The sequence below is a fragment of the Somniosus microcephalus genome, chromosome 11 (genome assembly GCF_052327205.1).
Source record: "Somniosus microcephalus isolate GS21.2 chromosome 11, FLI_Smic_1.0, whole genome shotgun sequence".
Classification (NCBI taxonomy): domain Eukaryota; kingdom Metazoa; phylum Chordata; class Chondrichthyes; order Squaliformes; family Somniosidae; genus Somniosus; species Somniosus microcephalus.
In genome coordinates, this window is record NC_140997.1 from 56,100,745 (window position 1) to 56,126,322 (window position 25,578).

Here is a 25,578-nt window from a genome sequence, read left to right on the forward strand (position 1 = left end):
GTGTGCTGTGAGGAGGATGCAGAGAACCTCCAGCATGATTTGGACAGGTTGGGTGATTGGGCAGAAGCATGGCAGATGCAGTATAATGTGGATAAATGCGAGGTTATCCACTTTGGTGGCAAAAACAGGAAGGCAGATTATCTGAACGGCAATAGATTAGGAGAAGGGGATGTGCAACGAGACCTGGGTGTCCTTGTGCACCAGTCGCTGAAGGCAAGCATGCAGGTGCAGCAGGCGGTTAAGAAGGCAAATGGTATGTTGGCCTTCGTAGCGAGAGGGTTCGAGTACAAGAACAAGGATGTCTTGCTGCAGTTGTACAGGGCCTTGGTGAGACCACACCTTGAGTAGTGTGTGCAGTTTTGGTCGCCTTATCTGAGGAAGGATGTTCTTGCCATGGAGGGAGTGCAGCGAAGATTCACCAGACTGATACCTGGGATGGCAGGAATGACGTATGAGGAGAGATTGGGTCGATTGGGCTTACACTCGCTGGAGTTTAGAAGAATGAGAGGGGATCTCACTGAAATTTATAAAATTCTAACAGGACTAGACAGACTGGATGCAGGAAAGATGTTCACAATGGCCAGGGAGTCCAGAACCAGAGGTCACAGTCTAATGATAAGGGGCAAGCCATTTAGGACAGAGATGAGGAGGAATTTCTTCACCCAGAGCGTGGTGAACCTGTGGAATTCTCTACCACAGAAGGCAGTGGAGGCCAATTCATTAAATATGTTCAAGAAGGAGTTGGATATATTTCTCAAGGCTAAAGGGATCAAGGGATATGGGGAGAAGGCAGGGACAGGGTACTGAATTTGGATGATCAGCCATGATCTCATGGAATGGCGGAGCAGGCTCGAGGGGCCGAATGGTCTACTCCTGCTCCTATCTTCTATGTTTCTATTAAATGCGTCAGTCCATGATTTCAGGTATTATTGTAAAATATTATTGTAAAATACTCTTTTCAGAATGTTTACATTTGAGGGCACAAAAAAAGCTATAGGGTAAGTGTCCCAATAGTTCTCTTGCAGTGCGAACACTCCAAGCATATCATCATTGCTTTTTTATTTAAGGTAGGGCGATGTCTAGTAGGTTCTATACAGTATCTTATATGCAGATTAATTTAGCAGGTTGTTTTACAAATAGTCCCACAAGGGGTCAGAAACCCATGTACAAGATTTCTTATTGATATTTCATGTGTGTTTTATGGTTAAGCGTTACATGATTGGTTCTATAAGACTCTGTACCACATTTCTAATACATATTTTTAGGTCACTTACAGCTGGGAGGATGTGTGACTGCTGGCTGCTGACTCCTCCAAGACCAAGAACTGCTGGGAACTGAAGCTAACATCACTCTCCGAGACAGACAACTCTATGCCAAATTCTGAAAGGTCAACATCACAAAACTCTTCTTCACTGGTAGTATCCTCTTGAAACTTAAGTCAAAAAGTCATAGAAAATATTATACCACGGCTTCTTGCATCAGTGATGAACGTCACAATGTTCTATTTTCTAAAATTTATGTTGTGCTCATACCTCCAACAGACTGTCTCTCATTGTGTTGTATTCTACTCTAGACAGTTCTGAAATATGAACATAATAATGAATTTAACTATATCAACATTCTTAAGTAGAACATATTCTGGTCTAAGTACATTTTTAAAAGACACAATGCTCCCCTGACACTAGTGCATTAAGCCCAGGTTCAATTCCCAATCTATGCTGAGTGCAGCAGGAACAGTATAAGTGGCTCAGCACCCATGGGTTAGGAAGGGGAAAAAGTGCAGCTAGAGTTCCCACTCCTAATTGCTATCCACTGGCTTATGCTGGAAAATGCGATTGTGTAGATATCACATGAGAACACGATAAGGCTTGGTGATGCCATCTATTACTGAACAGCCTGCTACACTCACCGTCCAACCTCACGCATAAAGAATGGCCATCTTACTGTGATATACTGTGGAACCACGCCTCAGCAAGAAGCAGTGCTTTTGAGAGAAAAGGGGAGAATATTGGAAAGAAAAAGGCTTTAAAAATTATGGCCCAGATTTTGCGGTCAGCAGTGAAGGAATGCGCTCACCGCTGACCTCGAAAAAAGCTGTCCACAAAGTTTTATTGGACTCTAGAGCGTTGATTTCCTCTTTTCGAATGTGACTTTGAATCTGGTGCCATCCATAGGGGATCTGTGGCATCCAGCAACAGTGAAGTCCTCAGGTAGGCTCATCAGCCAGTCAGATTGAAGAATTCTCACAGAAAGCAAAGCAGGAAGTAAAAAGCACGGATTATAATTCACATTTTAATCATTGTACAGAAAGCAATATAAAGATTGGGACATACACATGGAATTTATAGGCCCAGAATTTGAAATACCAAACAAACTTTAGAAAAATAAAACAAAAATTATTTTAAAAATCATGGAAGTTTTAAATGTTCTTCTGAGGGAATGAGACGCGACACTTGTAAAATGAGCTTTTCAGGGCCAGAGAGGTTGTTCAGCAGTAATTATCACTTAATACGCTATTAAAAACTCAGTTACACCTCATTAAACAAGGCTTAACATTTTCAATAGATTCTACTGCGAGAATAATGCGTAAAAAGCTGAAGTTCGCATCAATTCACCTTGGTGTTGATTGTATCTGTGAGGACTGCAACAGCGCACCCTGTGGATGAGCAGGGTATCACTGACAGCAACTTCCGCATTACCGCGCTTGTGCGGACGCCATAAGTTGCTGTGAGTTTTAGAGTAATGATGGCGTGCGCTGACAGTTTTGCTGTCATTACAACCACAAATTCTGGGCCTATAAATCTTGATCTAGTCAATGCTCCTATAACTAAACGGATTCTTATATTTGCTGTAAAAATCAAATCCTCAAGCTTCATTCACCAGAAAAACACAGCAGAGGGGCAGATTTTGTGCTCATTACGGTGAGGGATATCAGTACTAGAAATAGATTACTTGTCCATTTTGGGCAGCCATCATCATCAAGGAGTTCCAATATCATGTATAACATTTTGATGCAGAACAAAGTTCTATCTACTCTGCTGTGACTTAACCCCAAGGTCAGAAGAGCATTCCTACAGTACAACTATGGTATTTTCTTTTCCTACCAGCCACCCTAATTGCTGCATAGACTGAGACTGCCAGTTTTGTACCAATTTATGTCAAGTTCTGGGCATTTTTTTTGTGCTGTGAGCTGGACTCATTAGAAACTGGATTGAGATTTCTCAAATATAAATATATTTGAATCTTTACAGCTAGCATAAAAAACTGAGTTTTATTCCATTAGTATGGGTGGATTGAAACCTCGGTCTTAGACAAAGGACAGTTCGAGAAACCACCGTATATCTCAGTTTCCCGTACTGCTTCTTTTAAATTGACTGCTGAAATTAAATACAAGAAAGCACGCAATGAACAATAGCCATTCAAGTTATCAAAGTCTGTTCCTTTTACAGCTTATGTACAGTTATGACATCATGAACTCTACTCGTCCATTTAATCTCTTGAAGTAAAGTTCTAAAGCACAAAAGTAACGGAGTGATACTTCAGAATGTCTATCCATCCCCACATCATCTCTATTCCACTCCGGCTGACAGCCCTCCAGACCACCACCTCTAGTCACAACAACACAGAAAATCAGAGTATTTCACAATCTTAGCTTCTACTTACCCTGAAAACCTTTTATCCCTTTCTCAACCAAAGACCGTGCAACTGTGCCACATTTATAACGGCATTAATGATAGTGCCAATAGTTGTCAGACGCTTTCTCAGATAACAAAACACAGCAATAAGAGTAACATATTACCTGAAAAATTGTCTTGAGTTTTCAATTTATATAGTAATTATAACATCAACATTTCATATCATGCACTGAACAGCAAGTTTATATCTCAAGAGTACAGCATCTAATGTAAAGGAACATATTTAGCTTCAAATTACATTACTGCACTGTGGGTGGGTTGAGATAAAAGTAGCTTATGACATTGGGAGGCTAGATATTTGGACTGTAGTAAAGGGAAATCCCAAAGTGTCAATATTAATCATGATGTTTAGATAATTATTGATTACTGATTTTTTTTTTTAAATCTCTATGTTCCATAGACTGTGTCACCCCCAAATTGGAGGTGCAGCAAGGCTGAAAGTAATACTGTTATTGAACAACCTCTGCTAAGAATAGAAAAGGGTATGAAGATCAAGGATACAGATATAGATGATGCATTAGAGGATGTAATTTCTCCTATTTTAAAAATCTGCATTATTGACATTGTAGAAAATAAAATGAAAATGGAAGAAAAATCTTTGACAAGCCTTACAGCGGCCACTCACCTATTTGTTCATTCCCCATAATGCCATCCTGTGCCTCTACAAGAAGTGGCTTAGTCCTTGTATAAAGTGCAAGATAATTGCAGCTGCCACCCAAGCACTAGAGAATCAAGAAATAGAATACCATGGCATCAATCAATATGGCAGTGTTTGCTATACATAAATTGTTTTGATCACATATACAAATAGAATACTCATTTTTCAATAAGTAACTGAAATTATTACATTTTAATTTATTTTTGATCAGGCAGATGTCTGACATGTGCAGAAACCCAGCACCATGCTTAAGAGTCTTTAAAACCAATATACTGAGAAATCCATGCAGGTAGAGTATCTGTTTGTCCGTTATGGAGTGCACACTTTCTGCTCCTAGGAACACACCCCTAATAACACTCTATTCCTTCAATCATTGATATATATGGTATATATGGTATGGAATGCTCCTCTTTGAAATAGTGCCATGGGATCTTTTGGTTCCACCTGAGGGGGCAGACGGGGCCTCGGTTTAATAACTTGTCTGAAAGACGGCACTTCCGACAGGGCAGTACTACTTCAGTGTCAGCCGACTGACACTAGACACTACAGCCTACATTGTGTGCTCAACTCTCTGGAGTGGGACTTGAACCCACAACCTGTTGACTCAAGAGGAGAGTGTGCTACTACCGAGCCACGGCTAACACCGACTGATCCCGCACTCAGTAACATTAATGACTTATTTGTTGATTTCAATCTTGTTTTTCATAGAACATTGCTTTACAGGTATATTGGCTCGAAAAAAATTGTACTACAAAATAAAACTGGTTGAAAAAACACAATTTTTGGTGATTTAACCTAAGTTCAAGATTAAAAATAAATTCAAGTAACAAAATTAAAATCCAATTTTGTTTTGCTGGTAAAGGTACATCATTTACAAGTGTTCAGAACAATGCGGTTTGCAGCAATGTCATTATTTATGCTTCGTAGACTTATGATTTTCAGATTGTTGGAAGAAGATTCTGTTAAATTTCCACTGCAGGTAAGTTACAAGTTGCTCTCTGACAACACTCCACTTCCATGTAGGATTGATGTGAACACTGAACATTCCGGAATACATACAGTAGCGAAGCAACTCTTTATTAAATTCTGTAAGTTTTATTTTGAGATATTGTTTGCAAAGTAAACCATACAACTATATTTTTCAAAGTTTCTGTTGACTTGCTAGTGTATGTAACAATGTAATATACAATGGTCAGATAATTTCCCACTAATCACTACAAAATATTTCTTTATACACCTGTAATAATATTACAGTAAACTCTTGTTTAAACGGCACTTTAATCATCCGGAATACTTTAATAACCGGCATCTTCTACCATACATTTAACGGAACATTCTGTAGGTGAGTACCCAATTATACAGTACATTTCTTGATTTTTTATTTTTGTTTGTGTTAAAAATTGCCTTGGTAGGTATACCTCTCTGTTATCCAGAATTTTTCATCAACCGACACATGCTGGTCCCATAGGTGCCGGATAAGAAAGAGTTTACTGTACAAAGAGGTTCAATTTCTTCTGATTAAGCCATTTTTCACTACTTTCATCTGTTTGCTCTCCCAATTTAAACAGACATTTTTTTACAAGGTGCCTTACCTAGATTATTGTAAGAATTACAAATTTACTTAAAAAATAAAGTACCAAATATAGGTTTTTTTTTAAAGTAGAGCTGGAAACAAATTTAAGACTACAATCAAATCTTAAGACTACTCTTCTGGTTTGATATCCTCAGAACTCGGTCTTAAATCACAGCATTTTCCAATATCTTCCAATGCACATGCAAGACCATGATGAAATTGCTAACTTGTCATTTTCTTGCTTGTCAAGTTGTATTGTAACACCACTGAGTCAGTATATATTAAACCTTGTTGAATAAACCACTAGACTGAATCACACGGAAGTTATTGTTGAAGGGCTAACAACCCTTTGTTGCAACAGTAACCACAGCAGAATTTATTGGCTTTCATAGCTCACCACATCAGATATTTTAAATATGAACCTGCCTAGCTGATTTTTTGATTACTGAAAGTGCCCACCTGTCCAACGTTTCCATCTCAAACTCTTCTCCCCACTCCTCCCATTCACCAGCACCACTCTGTCTCAACTTTACTAACGCAAATTCTAACTCAATCCAAATACACTATGCCAATACTCAATATCAGGCACTGATGAAGTAGCAGGTGACCTGGTACTGGTTGGCACCAATAGCAGGTGTTGCCAAGGTTTTTGAGTGATCATTGGATGACTCTGACACATTTTCTCCAACTTTGCTAGTGAATGCAGAATATGATTTGGCTAGTGTTTTAGACAAAGACCACAATCTAGACAGGTTTGAAGTTACACTCTTGATTCTCTATCTGACCTGCAATGTTTGTTCTCCTTCATAGAAGCACTGGATTCAGAGGTGCATGGAGGATCAAGCAAGACTGTCCCTGCTATCTAATAGTAACTTTCCAGCATTTTAAAGATTCATAGCAAGTTAAGTTGAAGTGTCTGTAAAAAGTGGTTTCCAAAGACACTTTGGGAAGTAATGCTTACATCAATCTGGCACTCATTGCCAGAAAAAATTACCTACACTAGGATGCGCAGGTCCTGAATCCAGTTGCTTGCATTGACCAATAGCAAGCTGACTGGAGAATATTTAGTCAAAGCAATTACACCAGCAAATTCAGATCCTGCCCAAAATCCGTAATTTGCAAGTAACAAAACTTTTCTCCAAACTAACTGCAAAAAAAGTGGAAAACATTTACAACAAAATTCACTAAAACTTTGTAAAAGGATTACAAACCACTTAGTCATGACTAAACCATGAAGAAATAAAACTGGATAGTGCTGAAGAACTGTTTCCCAATAGAATTTAACTGCCGCCAGTAACAGGATGAAAGAAATTATGGTGCACTACCAAAACCTGGCTTTATATGCTATGGGAATATTCACATGCTTCAATAGCTGCTGTGAGACACCAAACTCTTAAGGCAAAATGTCCAATGTTTTTTTTCCCCTTTTGGATGATAGCCTGCTCATTGTTGGGGTAGAAAGCAAACAAATGAGAAAGAATAAAAGTTTTGTAAACGTGTATTAGTGAAAAAAAGACCTCAATAGAAAAAGTATACAAATGCTATTCTATTGCATGTTTATTTTTAATATTTTTAAAGTTGCTGGTATTTACATCTCAGCTGATCAAAATTCAGAATAGCTGGTCTAAATGGATTGCACATGCACAAAGGATCAGTAAAACCCTTAAAGTTAATCATTGTTTTAGTGTTACAACAAAATACTGTATAAGTGATGCATATACACAGAATAAAAAGAAAAACTCACTGGTAAAGTGACAATTATGGGTGGTCTTTCCTTCTTTAGATTCCCGATTTCCATTTTTTTTTTTTTTTAAACTGACTGCTTGGAGGTCTGAGAGAGCCATATCAGTCTTACCTCCTGCTTGAAAAAATAATCTGCCTTTGCCTTGAACCTCTTAAAATCGCCCAGCTGAGAAAAGGAATTCACCATATGGAGCTTTGTAGATGATGAATCCACATTTTGTCACTTCACGGCAAGCTTGTTGGTGCACCAAAGAATGTGTAATCTAATTTATGTAAAAGATCTATGTAACTCACTCATGGTGCTTGTGAGGGACAATCACTATCACAATCTCAAATATTTAGTTAGAAATAAACACACAAAGTACCAGACAAACGTAACACATCAAGTGACTTGTTCCTTTCAAATTCAAACATTTCATGAAGTTTTTTCATCATCAATATCTTACCTCGGCTATATTTAAATACTCTTTCTCCGAATCCTTTTCTCTTGCTTCCACCTGCTCTTTGGAATGCTCTGCATTTTCAGAATATCTTGTGTGTTCAGCCTCCTCCTGCCCTGACTTTGCCTGTTCCAGATGCACTTCCTTTTTCTCAATTTTTTCTGGCAGGCCATTTTTTATGTCATTACTCCCTCTGCCCTCAACTACTGATCCATCCAATTCTTGTTTTTCCTCCTTGCATTTAGACTCCATTTGCAGGGTCTGTTGCTGAATTTCTTCTTTGTGCATTTCGCTTTCTTGTTCCTCTTCACTAGCAATTTCAGCCTCCACCTCCACAGCCTATGGAATAAAGTATGTGCTAAATATAGTAAATTAAAAGGGACTGAAATCCACAGTAATAATCAACTTGACTTTCATGAATACCTGAGAAGCTAATATTTTTTTTTTTTTTTTTTTATATAAAGTGAACAGAAAATGAAAATCCCAAATCATTTTCTTCATAGAAACCATTATATTCACTTTTGATCTCTGAATAACTTAATCTGGAAGTTTCTCTTAGGTTAGTTTTCATTGTTGACTATTTGTACACCTTAATACAAAGGATGAGCGGTGGAAACTTTCCCAATTCATACATCTAGTGCCAACATCTAGCTTTCCCAGATAAGGAATAGCAGTCAGCTGCACAGTAAGGCTCCCTCTTCTCAAACTTCTTCACACCTTACTCCCTACCACATCACTAACATTTCCTACACCAGCTACTCCTGTGGCTTCTGAATGACTGTCAAATTATAAACAGTTTTGTGCTGTGGAACGCATCCACCAGGAACTGGGTCAAGACTGCTCAAATTAGTTTCAACTGGCAGACTCTCTCTGAGCTTAGGTTCCAGAGGTGAAAGGATGATGCGTCCAATATTTAAATTACAGCTCAGATTATACTGCCACTTGCTATGTAATGTGTTGCATGATTTATTTCTATCAAACTAGTTAAACAGAACCACAATATTAAAGTTTATATTTTAGAAAGTATTCAAGAAATTATGCAACAGAAAATCCTTCATATTTAACTAAATTTGTGACAAGGATAGGTTACCTGCTTTGGACAGTTCACCTACTCCAATACTTTTTTTTGTTGATTATTTTTTTTTATTTTTTATAAAAGTGTTATTTTCTATATGCAGTCCACCACTAAAGGGAAATAAAGTTTTTTTTATAAACATTGTTGCATATTCACAAGCAGCTTTCTCTTTCTCACATTGTTTATAACTATACTATTGGACTACTCCCTCAGTTCTTCCACCCAGAGTTAGGGCAACTTAACATAAATCAAATCACTTTCAAATCTTTTAAAGGTCATGGCATTTACTTAAAATCATGAAAGCTGCATCTATTAAGTACAGGTGGTATAATTTAGTATATACAGTTGAGTAGGATTTGATAATTAAAGGATAACATTATCCAGAGAATGAGGAAGAATCTACCTAATCTACCTTGCTTTTCGTTTGTTCTCCAAGGTGAGAAGTTGAATGCGCATATTATGCAGTTTTCTGCCTCGAGTTAATTTTGCAAATTTCAGATTTTTTGTCATTAAATCTGGACAATAAATGTTTAATAAACACAAGGCTAGTCTGTGAACAGCTTTACAAATATCTTTAAGAGCAACCCTTTTGAAAGAGGTCTCACAAAGCAGCTACCATCCCAGTAAAGGATATTTGAGATTTTCTAATTCACTCGATAGACTATGAATACACTTAAAAAGCCATTAAGCTAACCTTTGATAACAAGGTTTTGTTATTAGAAAGTCAAAAATATTCATAATGGTCTTGACCATCTAGTGTCCTTGGTGTAGTCTACATAGTATGAATTAATTATTTAAACATTCACTTAACATAATCTATGCTCTATTTTCCATTAGAATAGGGAAGAAAAGGAGAGAATGGTAATGAGACCAGTCCAAGGGATGTCTGGAAGTATGCACATCAGATCTTAAGTAATTTAATATTTCTTCCAGTTCACTATATAATTCAGTTGTGGAACATCAGCCTTGTTGGATCCTGTGCAGGAACTCAGTTGAATCAAATTACCTAATCTTAAAGTCTATTTTTGCTGATGTTACTTTATAGAAAAGTATATTCACTTTATAGAAAAGTATATTAAATTTAAAATGTTTTCTTCAAACTTGGAACTTTGAGAATGTGCACCACTGATGGCTAAAACTGACCCAGTAAATTTGTGTAACACAATCACATTGAAAGATCCTCAAGGTTGTACCTTCCTGCCCCATAAATCCAAGAGTATGAATTTATTTTGGGGGGGGGGGGGGGGCAATAACTTGCCTAGTATAAGCAACTTCCCATTGTTAGCCTGTATTTGGAACACAAATATATTTGTTACAGGAGAAGCAAATATGTTCTCCAGAGCAGAATAAGTAACTCTATAAAGCTCATTGACTTTGGGTGGAGCAGTGGTCATTTGTCTGGGGCCTATTATGACACCTAAGTTGTGCATTGAATGCATCAGGAACTAAGAACCTAAGAAAGGCCAATGTTAGAAGCTTGATGGTGTCTGTTCCAAGCAGGATCTTTGAAAATGAATTGTAAGAGAAGTGATCTTGTTATACCATATTTCATCCTTGACTTAATAATTTAATGACACTGTTGATAATTCCTTTGTTTTTAAAATGAGAAGTTGAATTCTTTCATGGAATTACAAGGAAACTGCTACATCAGAATAGTTATTGTAACATTAAAAGTGGTATTGTACAGATCATTATGAAATATCAAACATTACTTCATGGGTTGGGTGTAATCAAAGCCTTAGTGATTTTGGTGCTGAATTGGTCAAAGGGGACTGATCAGGTTTTGAGAACAAAGGACCCAAAATATCTAATTCCTCAACCACCTCATCCAACCCCTTAATGGAGGTGACAAACCGGAAGGAAGGTGGACCTAAATACTCATCAGTGTGGAAGTCAAAATCAGCTTCGTCAAGCAGTATGACCTCTGCCTTTTTTCAGGTGTACTCAAGAAACAGGAAGGGGGAACCATGGGCATCAAGAACATTGGGGATCCAGCTGGGAGACATGTAGATTGATACAATCCACTAATTCCGTAACAACATTTATCAGCCACTAAACCGTTCTGCAATGTTTGAAGGGTAAGGAAGCAGTGCAAAAGAGATTCCTATATGCAAGTTCATTGGCAGTCATAGAAGAATCACTCTATGCCATCGTCGTGGCATGGAAGAAATCAGTAGAAAAGTGAATTGCTTTAAAGTTAAATGGCTATCATGTGAAGAGAATGGGCTTCCATTCACTGTTAAACTTTGTATAAAGCCGAAGGAAGAGCAACAATGTGAAAGGCCTCAGAACTTAACTTACCCATTTTAATAGGAATGCAATAGCTACAAGATATCCAGTAAGACAATTCAAGAATTTAAGGTCTTCCAATGATGCTACCTGACTTCCCATCAAGATTTGCTGGGAGTGATAGATTACCCTGCATTTTGTGGCATTACCCAAGATTTTTCCCTCCGATATTGGACCACAAATATGTCCAAGGAATCTTTTATTGAAACTCAAATCATTTCACACAATGCACACAATAATGAGCAGTGCTAGTGTGCATTGTGCTATGAAAAGTTGGTGCCCCACCTAAATCACACTGGTAAATGCCATTCTGGTTAATATAAAATTGAAAGAACAAAAGAGAGGGAGAAAGAGACTGCATTTATATCTTTTCACAACCTCAGGGTGTCCCAAAGTGTTTTACAACCAATGAAGTACTTTTGAAGTATTGTCACTGTTGTAATGTAGGAAACACGGCAGCCAATTTGTGCAAAAGCATCTCCCACAAACAGCAATGTGATAATGACCAGATAATCTATTTAAGTGATGTTGGTTAAGAGATAAATATTGCACAGGGCACCAGGAAGAACTCTGCTCTTCTTCGAAATAGTGCCAGGGGATCTTTTATGTCCACCTTATTAGGCAGACGGGGAGTCGGTTTAACGTCTCAGCTGAAAGGTGGAACAACTCTGACAGTGCAGCACTCCCTTATATTACTATATACTAAAGTGGGCGCACAAGTCTCTGGAGTGGGGCTTGAACCCACAACCTTCTGACTGGGATGGCAGGAGTGACGTATGAGAGATTGGGTCGATTGGGCTTGTACTCGCTGGAGTTTAGAAGAATGAGAGGGGATCTCATCGAAACTTATAAAATTCTAACAGGACTAGACAGACTAGATGATGGAAGGATGTTCCCGATGGTCGGGGAGTCCAGAACCAGGAGTCACAGTCTAAGGATAAGGGGTAAGCCATTTAGGACAGAGATGAGAAAGAATTTCTTCACCCAGAGTGGTGAACCCGTGGAATTCTCTGCCAAAGAAGTCAGTAGAGGCCAATTCATTAAATATATTCAAGGAGTTGGATATATTTCTTAAGGCTAAAGGGATATGGGGAGAAGGCAGGGACAGGGTACTGAATTTGGATGATCAGCCATGATCTCATTGAATGGCGGAGCAGGCTCGAGGGGCCGAATGGCCTACTCCTGCTCCTATCTTCTATGTTTCTATGACTCAAGAGGCGAGAGTGCTACCAACTGAGCCACGGCTGGCACCAGCATTCAGTTAGCACAATTTCAATTGGATATGGGGTGGAGGAGAGAATAAGTTATTCAAGGGAAGCCATGCCTCAGGGTGTAACCTGTGCAACACCATCCGTGAAAAGCAATGTGGGGAAAGGATATAGTAGCGAATACAGAATGTGCTGCATTTATTTATGTTATATATTATGTTAAATCACCAGTTGACACAACATTGACAATAGCCATATCATAATTATATGTACTGTATTACACTTAAAAATATTTAATGTAAATAATTCAAGATTTCAGATAAAACTGCAGGATACTGATATGATCCATTATATTTATGTTCCAATCTTGCACACATATATAGAAAGAGACAAAAAATAAAATGTATGTATTTGCAAAATGTTTCCCCCTTTACTTTTATTTGGATTTTCTTCTGCTGGGGTCTGTTCGATATACAAGGTGAATCCTGATACTTGGGAAGGGAAGCTAGTGATGGGAGTACTGACCATTTCTGTGCGCACGTTAAATTCTGCATTATCTATTAACTTAATTTGCCTTAAAATTGTCCCAAGTCTCAAGACAGGGCTGAGCTATGTTCAGACCAAAGTTTCATATGTTCATACACATTATATAAAACTGGCATCAAATGTATACAAGTTTAAAAAGAATCTAATAAAATTATTAAAAAGAATTCATATCTGAGGTGTTTTGTGGGACGGCCATGCAACCTTTTGAAAAAATAATCAACAGCAAAAGCATTTGAATACACTTTGTGAATAATTAAGAAATGCGAGATAAAATTAACTGTCACATGATAGTGATGGCTTTGTGTGTTATAATCATGCATACACACATTATATAGTGAAAATATCATACCGAGGGAGGAACTCAAATGCTGCTCGGAATTTTTCTTTTGCTGATGTTGTGTTCATCAAGATGAGTAACATAAATGCTGAATAATGAAACCTTTACCCACTTTTGGCATCCAGCGTCAGCATCAAAAATGCTCAGATCAGCTATAACATGGGCCAACAGCAGAATAAAGCTTCCTTAGTTCTGCTCCAACAGATGTGCCTTGATCCCAATTTCAGAAGTATGTTTATTGCTGCACCAAATTGATACACCAGCCACCCCTCAGATTAATTTGAACAGTATTATATGGAATTTAGTATTGTGCATGACACCCTCTCAGTTCAAGATGGATCTTTATAGCCAGCGATCACACAGCTTAATCCAACAGAGTTCTAAACAAACTACACCACTCCGTTTCTATGTGAATTCATATCAAAGCGGTTTCATGGGTTTGCCATGCAACCTTTAGTGTCCTTTTACTTGCAAACTTAGAAGATAAAAATCTGAAACATTATCAAAACCGGTGTCGTTGCATCTCATGCGTGCTCTCATAACAGCAGATACTTACCCAAAGATAAGACCACTGCAGAGGCAATTCAACAAAAATCCTTACATTTGTAAAATTGCTCTGGAGAACCAAAAAAATAATACAGAACTAAAAATGCTTAAACAATGCACAAACAAAGGTGATGTCACACTTTGCACATGAACAGCAATACTGAGTTCATCAAGACTTGCATACTTACTAATGCTAGTTAAGATGATGTGATAATTGTCCTATCTATTAACTGAAATTCACTCATAACGTAGATTCTCTGAACCCATTCAGGTTGTCAAAATAATTTTATTACGCACATACATTGTTCTCAGAACAAAAACCGTACACTAGAAACAAGGCTGTACAATACAATTCATTCTCATCAATACTGATGAAGACAGTATAGCTTCATTGGTCTTTATACACAGTGCTGAACATTTCACATGAGCAGGTCCCATCAGAGATGGTCATTTCTTCATTTTCATATCTGCTTCAATGGCACAGCGACGTCCTCTTGTACCACCATCCTAGCGGAAAAAACAATTACTCTTTTTCACTGCCTATTGGGGAATCATTAAGCATTTAAAGTCACTGAAGTTTATTTTTGGCTACATTTCAGAACACCTCATTTTATGAGGCAGACTGCACATGCATTGGTAGAAGAAAAAAAACTGCACCAAACAAAAAATGAATTGGCCCAAATAGTTCCCGTCAACATATTTTTTGCAATACTTCGCACACAGAAGCAAAAAGGTATGCTGTATTTATAAATGAAGACGAAAATATATTTGTAGAACAAAACTTCATGCACCGTATTAGGGTAATAGTTTTGTAAAGAATAATGGAAATGAAGACCATATTTAAATAAAGTAATACAAGACAGACAATCCTGATAGATACCAGGCTATTTAACAACTTTAGCAGGATAAACACTACACAAAAAATATCGAGTGACTGCGGTTGAAAATTTGTTATCACATAAGAGAGCAACATCCTTAAAACACTCCTGTAATTTCTAATGCCTAGCACCAATACATTCCATCTCCATTTGAAAAATATTTCAAACTGAATGCATTCCACTTACCTGGTAGCAGCAATTAACTGCTTTGCGGAGATCGTTAACAGTATTTTGTCATCAGATGATGTCACAGCGCTTGCTGTTGCTGGCTGAAATACATGGGGAAACTAGAAATGTCAACACAGGACAGCTTTTAAAAATAAATTTCATTAAAATTTTTAAAAAACATTTTTTTTTAAACCAGTGATTGAATAAAAGAAGTTTGTGTGTTAAATTACCATCATGCAATCGCTGAAATAAAAATAAATTTAGAACACACAAAACTCCTAGATTTCCATGTATTTCAGCCAGCACTGTGACACCATCAGCTGATGACAAAAACCTGCTAACGACCTCTCCAAAGTAGTTAACTGCTGCAACCAGGCAAGAGGAAAACACCCACTCTGAAACTTCTGTGTAGACGAAATGATAAAAATGAATTAGTGCTATGAACTAAATGTTGGAGGAGTGTTCTATGCCTTTAATAGAAATTATGTTGGAACCCGAAGTTTTTATTTGACATTTAATCTCTTGACAGTTCAAATCTAGAAAAAGGGAACTATGTGGTTGTACACATCACTCGTATTAGTAATAATCTTAACGTGGGTGTTTAGCTTGGTGCCCTGCCCCACTGAAACATTTACTCTGGAGATACGCATGAGTCATTAGTTGTAAAGATGGGTTGGATGTGTGGGATTGAAATACAGTCACAAATACATTTAGAAAATGTGGATCATTCTGGAGAATGACTGGAAAAATCCAGGAATACAAGTCACACTGTTTAAGCCAATCCCCTACATTTATAAACACAAGACAATACATAGCAATATGACGCGTACTTGGATTTTAAGATAGCTGGAGCTTAACCACAAAATAGGGCTACTTTGCCATTTGTATGAACTATTAGTAAAGCAGCTGTATGAATGGTGAGTGAGAGGCCTTTGAATAGTCAGATGTCTTTATGTGGTACGGAGCATTAAAATTGATTTAAAGATCTTTCAAGGAACTGACACCATTTGCGTGAGAGTGGCTGTAAAATTGAAGTGTCTCACTGCTACTTGAGGACAGATTTCCCCACAGTCCCAAGCAATCCCTAAGCACCATAGCTGGCTCATATAATCATGATGTTTTAAAACGATCTTCATGTATGGGGTTAATTTATTTCACGTTAGCCTGGAAATCACCTTGGAAATCACCTTGCAAGATATTATATGAACACTTAACAAGTTTGATTCAAATCCTCTAGTTTTAATTAAGGCAGTAACTTATTTTGAAAGCGTTAACACCTTCATTAAAATAATGGACAAAAGAACTTCATACAAAGATTCACAGTATCATTTCCAGACTTGAAACACCAGCTAGCCCTAACCTTTCTTCCTGGCTGCCTGATTCAGAGTGCAATACAGCAGTGAGTAAACTTTAAGGAACACGTTCATATTGAAACTCCAAGAGGGAAATAAAATTAATTAAATTTAATTATAACATTTAGTTTTCATTCCACTTTCCCCCACCAAAATATATTACATTCAAATTCCCTTTCAAAAAAATGGCACTTTGACAGATAAGGTTCTATATTTAGTCATTTTAATTAGGCCTGCTCTCCTAAAAATCTGAACAAAGAATTTCTCATCTGATCAAAGGACTCAAAATATATTTCTCCTCCTGAACACACTAACTCCTGACAGGGAGAAGGCTGCTTTCTGATACCTCATCCAAGTGGCAATTATTTACATGCGAGTCATGGCAAATGTCAGTAGCCTATTCTACAGCATTGATCGACACAGCCTGAACCCATCCTCAACTAACATCCACAGGTATCGCAAGGTAAAAAATAGGTGCGTGAACCAGCCCATTTTCCCCTCCCTAACCCAAAGGCATGGAAGCCAATTATAGCAGCACTATTGCTGCCCCCTGTTGAAATCAGCAAATTCAGTAGAGTGGAGATTGAACCTGTGACTTTCACAGGATAAACTCACAAAGCCACAGGTGGAGGATATGATGGATTCAAAAAGTTCAAGTTAGTCCTTATATCCTAAATTGTGGCCCTCATGAGGACCCTGGTTATTAGTGAAATCTGTCCTCAAACCACACCACATACAAAGTAACTATGGAAATTAAAATAAATTTAATATAGAAGTAATTTATGATTGGAAAATAAAACTTTGCCAAGTATAAAAATCAAACAATTGATGTGACACAGTGTTTTATTTTGGCACATTCGATGCATTCTATCTTTATGTGGTGACAGAATTAGAACTTGGATGCAAGGCTAAAAGCTGCCCTTCCCCCTATACGAGAAAGCTATTCAACACAGTATGTTTAAAAATATGGGCCCAGAAATTCGGGTCTCCACGGGTGAGTACGCACAGCGCACTCACGCGTAGGCCCAACAGAAGTGCTGGTTTCGTGCGTGCACTGCGCATGCGCGGGAAACCGGAACTTCCGTTCCCTTATAGGAAGGGGTTCAGAGGCCGAACGCGTATGCAGGAGAGGCAGCGCGTGCGCATGGAACTTCTGTTTTTTTTTTAAGGGTTCTCCGGGAGGGTAAGTCTCCAGAAGTTACACATGTAAAAAGCAGTCGCAAGGCCTGCTTTTAACAAGGTAAGTGGTGAATTAATTAAAATTAAAACATTTTTTCCACAGGTTTATTATTTTTAAATACTTTAAAGAAAGGCAAGTTTATTTTTAGCCCCGTTAGAAAATGTAATTAATTTTTTCAAAAAATAACTTTTAAACAATAATTTAAATTTATGTAATTTATAGTTATTTTAAAAATTATCTTTTTAAAAATTTTATCTGAAGTATGGTGATGTTTTGAGGCTTATAGTATTTATAGTTTTGACAGCTCTTCCTGTCAATTTTGTGAATGGGCATTTCCCTGCTACCATTGGCTCTCCATGGCCCACGTGATCCCAGGGGACGCATCGAACTAACTGCGCCCCTGGGATATGCAAGCACTGCGCGCCGGCAGTTGGAGCAGGCCCAGGATCGGAATCCCACGCGGGCCCACAGCTCAACAGCCGGCGCGCTAAGTAAGTGCAGGTCGGAGGCTTGCACCCACGGGAAGCCCCCGGCCCGAATTTCTGGGCCATGATGTTCTGGATGGAAGAGCTAAGATGGACTGAATGGTCTTATTATCTGTATCTATCTTGTGATTTTTATGAACTGTTATATAGGATTATGTAGCTTTCTAAAACACAGGCTGGATGGGTCCAGTTGGTGCTCATTAGATCAGAAATTAAATTTACAAAGAAAATGATTAACTAGGCTAAAAACTCAATGTTTACTGTGCGCAAATTTCATCACACATTGACATGGCAAATTATTTTGTTATGATTTACAGACTGGCACTTGACGCAACTTCCTCAATGTAATATGAATATACAATGAATGTTTAAGACTCTCGGGTAATGCTACTGTCACCCAATATACTTGTAATAGCAATGTGAATGAGGCTCATTACCATGTAACTATACCCTTTCTTTAACTGTCCATCTGGAGCACTATTTTAGGACTTGACCTTCCATAATTTTAAATATTATACTTGAAGCCCTTACGCTGAATTAAGTTGAGTGAAATCATCAGAACTCAAGGAGTGAAGTACAGCCTTCAGCTCACGTCTGTGCACTTGTTGATGTGGCATTTGCTATCAATATTTTAAAGGGAAAAAATAGCTTTTGTAATCATTGTACAATGGAAGGTGGCATGATGCAGGGAACTGGAGATTGTGATGCAAAACCTTACAGTATGTGACATGGTAGTTACTGTAGTATTAAGAAATTTTATTTGACAGAGAAAAAGTAAATAAGCTATTCCGCACCCAGTTACAATGACTAGCTAAGTTGATTGATTCAAAAAGCATAAGACTACTCACAATACAGGTAATAGAAGTCACTCAAGAATATCTATGTAAACGTGTTAAGATGGAATCACTGGTTTAAAAGTTTCTTGTATGGCAATTAGGAGCTGATTACTAATTAGTCCTATATAAATGCAATTCGAAAATAGAAAGCATAAGAACTGAAGATCATCATATGTAGCTATGTCCTATATATTAGGGGACTTGAAGAACTGGAGGAACAGAGGCACAATCAGCCACCACCAGTAACACCACTGTTTGTTTGCTGGGTGAGACCTCAGGGTTAGTCCAGGATTTTAAACTACGGGCATGGTACAGGACCAAGAGGAACTGGTTGTGTTTTCTCATTAGCTGGCAATAATTTTCACATCTGGATTTTTGTGAGTTTCAATGCTGGTGCCATTGTCTCTTTAGTGATATATTATGTTGCCACTCTTTTATTTAATCAAAATCCCTTTTCATTAACCCACCGGCTGACTAATGCACTAATGTAGCCTGACTAACTCAGAACACAATTCAGTTTAAGCAGTTACAAGACTGGCATTTCCTAGTTGAAGGGGATTTTGATACTATTTATAAAAACAGAAAAGCACAATAGTCTTATCAAAGAAACAAAATCTGAACCATGGAGTGTTGTGTTGTGGAAATAACCAGCTTGCAACAGTGGATTTTTTTTCAGTGATTCACCATTGCTTCTTCCTGTCGTGAACTCTGTGTAAGATGGCAACACGCAAGACTAACCACCTGTGCTCCAAAGATAGATCTCCAAAAATGTAATGTTCTTAATATTTTTCAAAATTCTACAGAATGTGATACAGCACAGTAAAAAACAAAGGTGCTAGAGTGATGCCACCCTGCCCAGAAATCACCACAGGTAGGTAAAGGAATTACCTTAGTTGAATAATATGCAGCAAGCTAGACTTTTCCACAAAACAGCAGCATGTGGTTTAAAACACTGTCTTAATTATTCACAAATATCAATAAATCCTGTCAGTTCCCTCAAGTGAAAGCTGGGACCTGCAGTAAGGCTGTTCAGAATTCATTGAACAGCATCCTACAGTCTGGGAAATATCACCTACCTGTCCTGTTGTAGAGCCCTATCAGAGTGAAGGCAGGCTGCATGCCGCTGCTCCTAATCGCTGGGTCCTGAGCATTTAGATCACGTGCAATTCTAGCAGTAGAACACATAAAATGCCTTAAAACTGTCCTTCACTAGATCTAGAAGCTTTCTTCCATTGGTTTACATCTCTCTGGCTTCTTGAAAATCCTGGCAGACAGCATTACGAACGCCTAGTCCCCAATTTTTTTTTAATATATATATAGAAATGATGTTGTTTTGGTTGAAGTTTCTCTTTATGTTGTTTGATTCCATATCTAAACTGAAAGATCTTCCTCCAGAGAGCACCTAACTGATCATCAGCTCATTGGACACAACCAGCTACGAACTGGCACTGACTTCACGGCAGTCACATGGCAGCTGGTGCAGCTGATCAACAGACAACACCACATTGTAATATGGCATTTACGAAACGATGAAATATCGGACATTATTGAACCTAATGAAATAAACTGGAACAATCTCATCAAAACAAACTTTCACAGAAAACACAGTTAAGACTTTGACCAGCTATGAACCACAGTATTTACCACAGATTGAGCATAATAATCTGGGTTAACATTCAGGGTCGAACATTCACTTCCAGACTCGGGACATCTCCTACAAGTGAGTTATTATCTACATACTGCATTGAATACTTACAAAGAGAGAGAGAAGGAAGGCAGGAGAGCCCATGGGGACACTGTCCTGTTAAAGGACAAACAAAAAAAAACACCAAATCAGATTCAGCCTGAGCAAACACAAAAGCAAACCTGCTACACCTACTCTGGAGACATCAGCCTGGATTTCCATTCGAAGGTATTTTAATGCTGGTAGTAACCCATTTATTTGAATGGAAATCAGAAAGGCCAGGCTCTTAGTATATCACTAACAAAGGATAAGGGATTCCAAGCACATCTATAAACTGTGTCAAGTGGGAGTTAAATCACTACTTTTATGTACGTGACTAAAAAGGGATTATATTTGCATGACCATATTAACAACTGATGTTACAACAGCACTTCGATCTATGATTATACCTCTGGACTAGTAGTCTAGACTTTACCTACTGACATTCTAGTTTAAGGTGGCAGAGTTGGCCAGCAGTACAGAGGATAACTATACCTGCAAACTGCAAATCAAAACTACAAAGTGTAATTGTTATTGTGCTTTCATAGAAGCCTTAAGCTAGATTCAGCACCCGGCATTATAAATATGGAAATAGCTCGTAGTATACCAACATTTATCATGCTTGGATGGGATTTATATAAATCCTGCTCCATGGGGTTAAATAAGTTAGTGTTTTATTGTGCTCAAAGTCAACAGCTGAGCACATTACATATTCAAGGCCACTACAGTGGCTCAGGTGGAAGAATTTAAATACTGCAACTATTTTAACAATTAGAGAGAGAAGTAGTCAGTATCTTGTATGGAGGCAATCACTTACCAGAACTTCAATAACAGTCAATTAGATGAATACCTGAGCAAGCTATCATCTTCACAGTGACATGAGAAGCCAAAGCTGGCTCCACTAGGTTATCTCCCAAAGGCCAACAGTTTTGTATTCTTCGACCTTTGCTGTCACTTTGAGGACTACAGTGCTTCTCTAGAGAGTCAGCAAGCAACAGCAAAAACATTTCATGTCAACTGACTGCATTTTCATCAATTAGGGTTGGGATTGAAATCCAGTGATAATATAACTACAATGACAGGTCATGAGCCAAAATCTACTACTCTCTCAACATCAGTCCCTGAAAGAGATCACTCAAAATGGAAGTATGGATGAAATAATGTTTTATGCTAGTATTTTACTAGTAGTTTAAAATGTCAACAGGGGAATTTTTTTTAATTAAGAGCTGCTGGCGTGGTAGACCCAGGAAATGTAAAGGACTTCTAAAAGGAATAGGCTTCTTTTAAAATCTTACCAGCTTTGGCTGATTAAAGTTTACATTTGCCACTATTTCTTCCTCTGATCCCCAGCAAAAAATCTAAACTTTTAATCTACAATGTTAATTACAACATTCAACTGCTTTTCCAGTTTTTACTTACATTTAAATTGTTCTTTGATCTTATTTTACCCTCCCAAAAATGTTGTGCTAGTTTTTCTCACCATCACTTTCGTACTCTGCCCTAATGCTGCGTTGTGATTTCATAAATGGTATCTTGTCCAGGTGGCAACAGTTGGTGTCAGCCAGTGAGTGCTAGCAAACATTTTCACAGCGGGTTCATCACAGCTGAACCTGACGCTATCCTCATCTCACATCTAGAATTCTACTTTCAGCACGATCAGCTGAAGGTGATTGACAAACAGGCCCCATTTCCCCCACCCGCTTCCTTAGCTCAGTGATAGGAAGACCAATTGTAGCACCCCAATGTAATCCTAGCTGACCTGGTGTAACTTAAAAACAGATCAAAAACTGAACCTGGGAACTTTCTGATCCATATAGCTCAGTGCCACACCAACATGGTATGTGGGGAGGAAAAGGATTAACTTATGTTAGTTCATAAAAGTTATTTCTCAAAGATTCCTCCTTCTTTCAATTCTCATACCAAAGTATTTATCTGAATTACTGTTACTCTAGGAATCCTGCAGCAGGTTCACCATTACCAACCACCTACTGCTACACCCACTAACTTGTAAATGAAGAAAGTGTAATTTTTGGAGCTGATTTTCTAAATTAAAATATGCTAAGAATATTAGATTTTTAAAAGTAAGTTACAATCACATTTGTATATGTAATTAACAGCAAGTGCAATATAGACAATGGTTTGGGGCATTTCTGACACCAGTCCCATCTGGTCAACTTCAATACTTAATAAAAACAGATAGGAACATTGCAAGATCAACCTTTCGAGTATAGCAGATTGGTTTACTCATCTGGGTGCTGCTGAGCTTTACTGAACTGTCACCAAACACACTCCTGCAATACTTCTCTTCCTGATAACTCTTAAAAATACCTCAAAGACTGACCCTGTAGCATCACAGAAGTGATCAGGTCAATTTGAAAATTCTGGACTTTTAATTACTGGAAAACTGGCCGTTAAAACCAGTATTCAGCCAATGAAAACGCAACTGTTTCCAAAGCAGATAAGTTAATGTTTTTAAACTTCATTTTTTTGTTAGGGGAAAAAGATTAGTAAAGATAAGCTAGCTTAGATTAGGTAGAAACAAGTAAAATTGAAGTAAAAAATAGAAAGGAGAAAATAGGAGGAACACAGTTACAAGAGGGCAAGCAGAAATAAAGCTTGTTAAAACTATCATTTATTTTAGAACTGGATTAATATTACAGTAATAAAGCTATTCCTAGTATTTCAGTAGCTTTAAGATTGTATTATTAGTAATATATTCAGAGTCATATTTCATGAGCTGAAAACAAGCAAAACAAATTAACCTAGGGAGACAGGAATTTCCCTGGAAGTGTTGCCAATTTAGAAGTTAAATACCACCTTTCACTGAGTAAATAGAATTCCAAGTTATATATGCTACATTTACCGGCATGATAAAAATGTAGCTTGGGACATTACCTAATTTATAAAGAATATTATTCCATTCATCTGTGAACTACCAGAGGTGACATATTACTCAGAGAGCCACAGTCATTTTGTTGTGCTTGTTCAACAGCAATGAAAATCAGGGTTTAAGAACATGCAAGATCCAAGTTTTCTAAGATTTAATATTTCCAGATGTCAGTCCATGTATTTCAGTAGGGTTTTGAGATAGTTCTAAGAGTCAGATCATTTTGTAAGCTACATCAGAATGCCGCATGTGGGAACAAATAGTCACTCATGTTAGAGGATGTGTTTTGACAGGGAATGCCAAGTTCATTCCAATATAGTACTGAAGCCAGAAGTCAAAACCGTGTTGGATAAATGTAAAATAGTTCACTGGAGCAGTAAGTTATATTTGATTTCTCCCCCATATATAAAAAAGAATAAGGGCAAGCTTTAATTCCAAACCAGGGTTACCTTTACAAGCTGATCAGTTTACAGCTTGTAATTGATGTCAGGGGATTTCCTAGTAAAGGTCAAATCTAAATAATTAATTTATTGCAATGTCTGCCATTTAATAGCCAATTATTTTTAACACAGGTTTTGCTGTTTAACACACCAAACTAATAGAGAAGTCTTAGTTCCAGCTCCCCATAAAACACTTTTTCTTTTTTTTTTACAGACATGCACTGACCTTCTCTGCAGCATCCTGTTTTCGTGTTGACTCACGTCCACGCAGGCTCTTAGCACTGATTCCAGACTCTGATGTTTGCATTATTAACTGCGTGGCTAGGAACTGCTAAAAGAATGGCAGGAAAAAAAAAAATCAGAAAATAAAGCTAGTCCTAAACAAGAGCAACAGGTTCATGAGGCATATGTTGTATTTCTCTCATCATTTAAGGCTATTTTTCCAAATTGGAGGAGGGCAAGGGATTTTTGGACTTCTTGCCCTCCCTCCGTACCTAGTCCACAATTAGACAATAAGGGATTGTTTGGAAATTATACCAAAAGTATAGATTTGCCACCTAAATAGTTAAATGGAGATTATAGGATGTAGCAGAGGATTTAAATAGGTTATGAAATTGGCTAAACAAATACATTTTATCCATATAAATGTTGCATAGTGGCCAAAATGTACATCACAGGGGTAAACTGCATCAGATTGGATTAGCAGAGGGAGATTCAAAGGGACCTTGGAGTGACAGCTGACTTATTACTTTCACTGTAGTGAAGCAAGTAAAACAGCAAATAGAATGCTGAGCTGTATAGCTCAGTGTCATCCAATAGAAATTGCTGATTAGCCATAGGTGTGGCTATGGCGATACCGTTTTAGCCACGTGCGCTAATTTTAGAAGAAAATGCCTTGCATACACTCACTATACAGGTAAATGTTGTTCACATGCGCATATTTACTCAACAAATATCTACCACCGTTCAGTAACCAAGGAAGTAAAGCACTCTCAATGATCAAAAACCACTCGTTCACACTGCTTTTCATCTTACTATTTTACCAACACACAAAAAGGTTGAACTGCATATACATAAGCCGTGCGAATATGAGTATTAGGTTCAGATACCCAACAATGATGTCTATTACTTATTTTTTATTTACTAATTAGAAATGCAATTATCCCCATCTGGATTTCCAATTAGCCACATCTGGCTAGTGGCTAAATATGTTGGACATCATTGGTATAGCTAGGTCACGACATTACAAGTGTCCTGCAGATTAAAAGGAGGGTCTACAATGCACCGCTGAAACCACACTTAAAGAACAGTGTTCAGTTCTGATCACACCACCAAAAACATATACAAACAATGCAGTGGCTGCAAAATGCAACCGGACTGATCCCAATTGTAAAGAGGATGAACTGTGACATTGCTATCATAGAAATTTAAGGTGCACAGTTTAGGAATAAGAGAGTTAAGACCTGGACCTAACTGAGGTTACAAAGTAAAATCAGACTCCGTGGGCTTGATTTTAATT

At 37.8% G+C, this 25,578-nt stretch overlaps 2 protein-coding genes across 14 annotated transcripts in view; both read right to left on the reverse strand.

Annotated features, from left to right (window-relative positions):
- The window catches only part of LOC147110590 (bromodomain-containing protein 8-like), a 51,287-nt gene extending 39,776 nt beyond the window's left edge, over positions 1–11,511 (reverse strand). For 3 of the 5 annotated variants that reach the window (XR_015079949.1, XR_015079948.1, XM_086000731.1), the window contains exons 1-4: positions 8,116–11,511; positions 4,321–4,417; positions 1,533–1,579; positions 1,275–1,432 (exon numbers count right to left, since the gene is read on the reverse strand). Coding sequence is in view for 2 of the 5 variants with exons in the window: in XM_086000731.1 (XP_085856857.1) it covers positions 1,275–1,432; positions 1,533–1,579; positions 4,321–4,417; positions 8,116–8,397 (584 nt within the window). In the remaining 3 variants the exon portion in view is untranslated. The remainder of the gene's footprint in view (positions 1–1,274; positions 1,433–1,532; positions 1,580–4,320; positions 4,418–8,115) is intronic. The other 2 variants (XR_015079950.1, XM_086000732.1) reach the window with 1 other exon arrangement.
- Positions 11,512–14,376: 2,865 nt separating this feature from the next.
- brd8a (bromodomain containing 8a) overlaps positions 14,377–25,578 on the reverse strand; it is a 69,812-nt gene continuing 58,610 nt past the window's right edge. For 4 of the 9 annotated variants that reach the window (XM_086000712.1, XM_086000718.1, XM_086000716.1 and 1 more), the window contains 4 exons: positions 24,286–24,390; positions 20,766–20,810; positions 15,175–15,257; positions 14,377–14,617 (listed from right to left, as the gene is read on the reverse strand). In XM_086000712.1, the coding sequence (XP_085856838.1) occupies positions 14,572–14,617; positions 15,175–15,257; positions 20,766–20,810; positions 24,286–24,390 (279 nt within the window). In that variant the 3' untranslated portion in view covers positions 14,377–14,571. The other 5 variants (XM_086000711.1, XM_086000714.1, XM_086000715.1 and 2 more) reach the window with 5 other exon arrangements.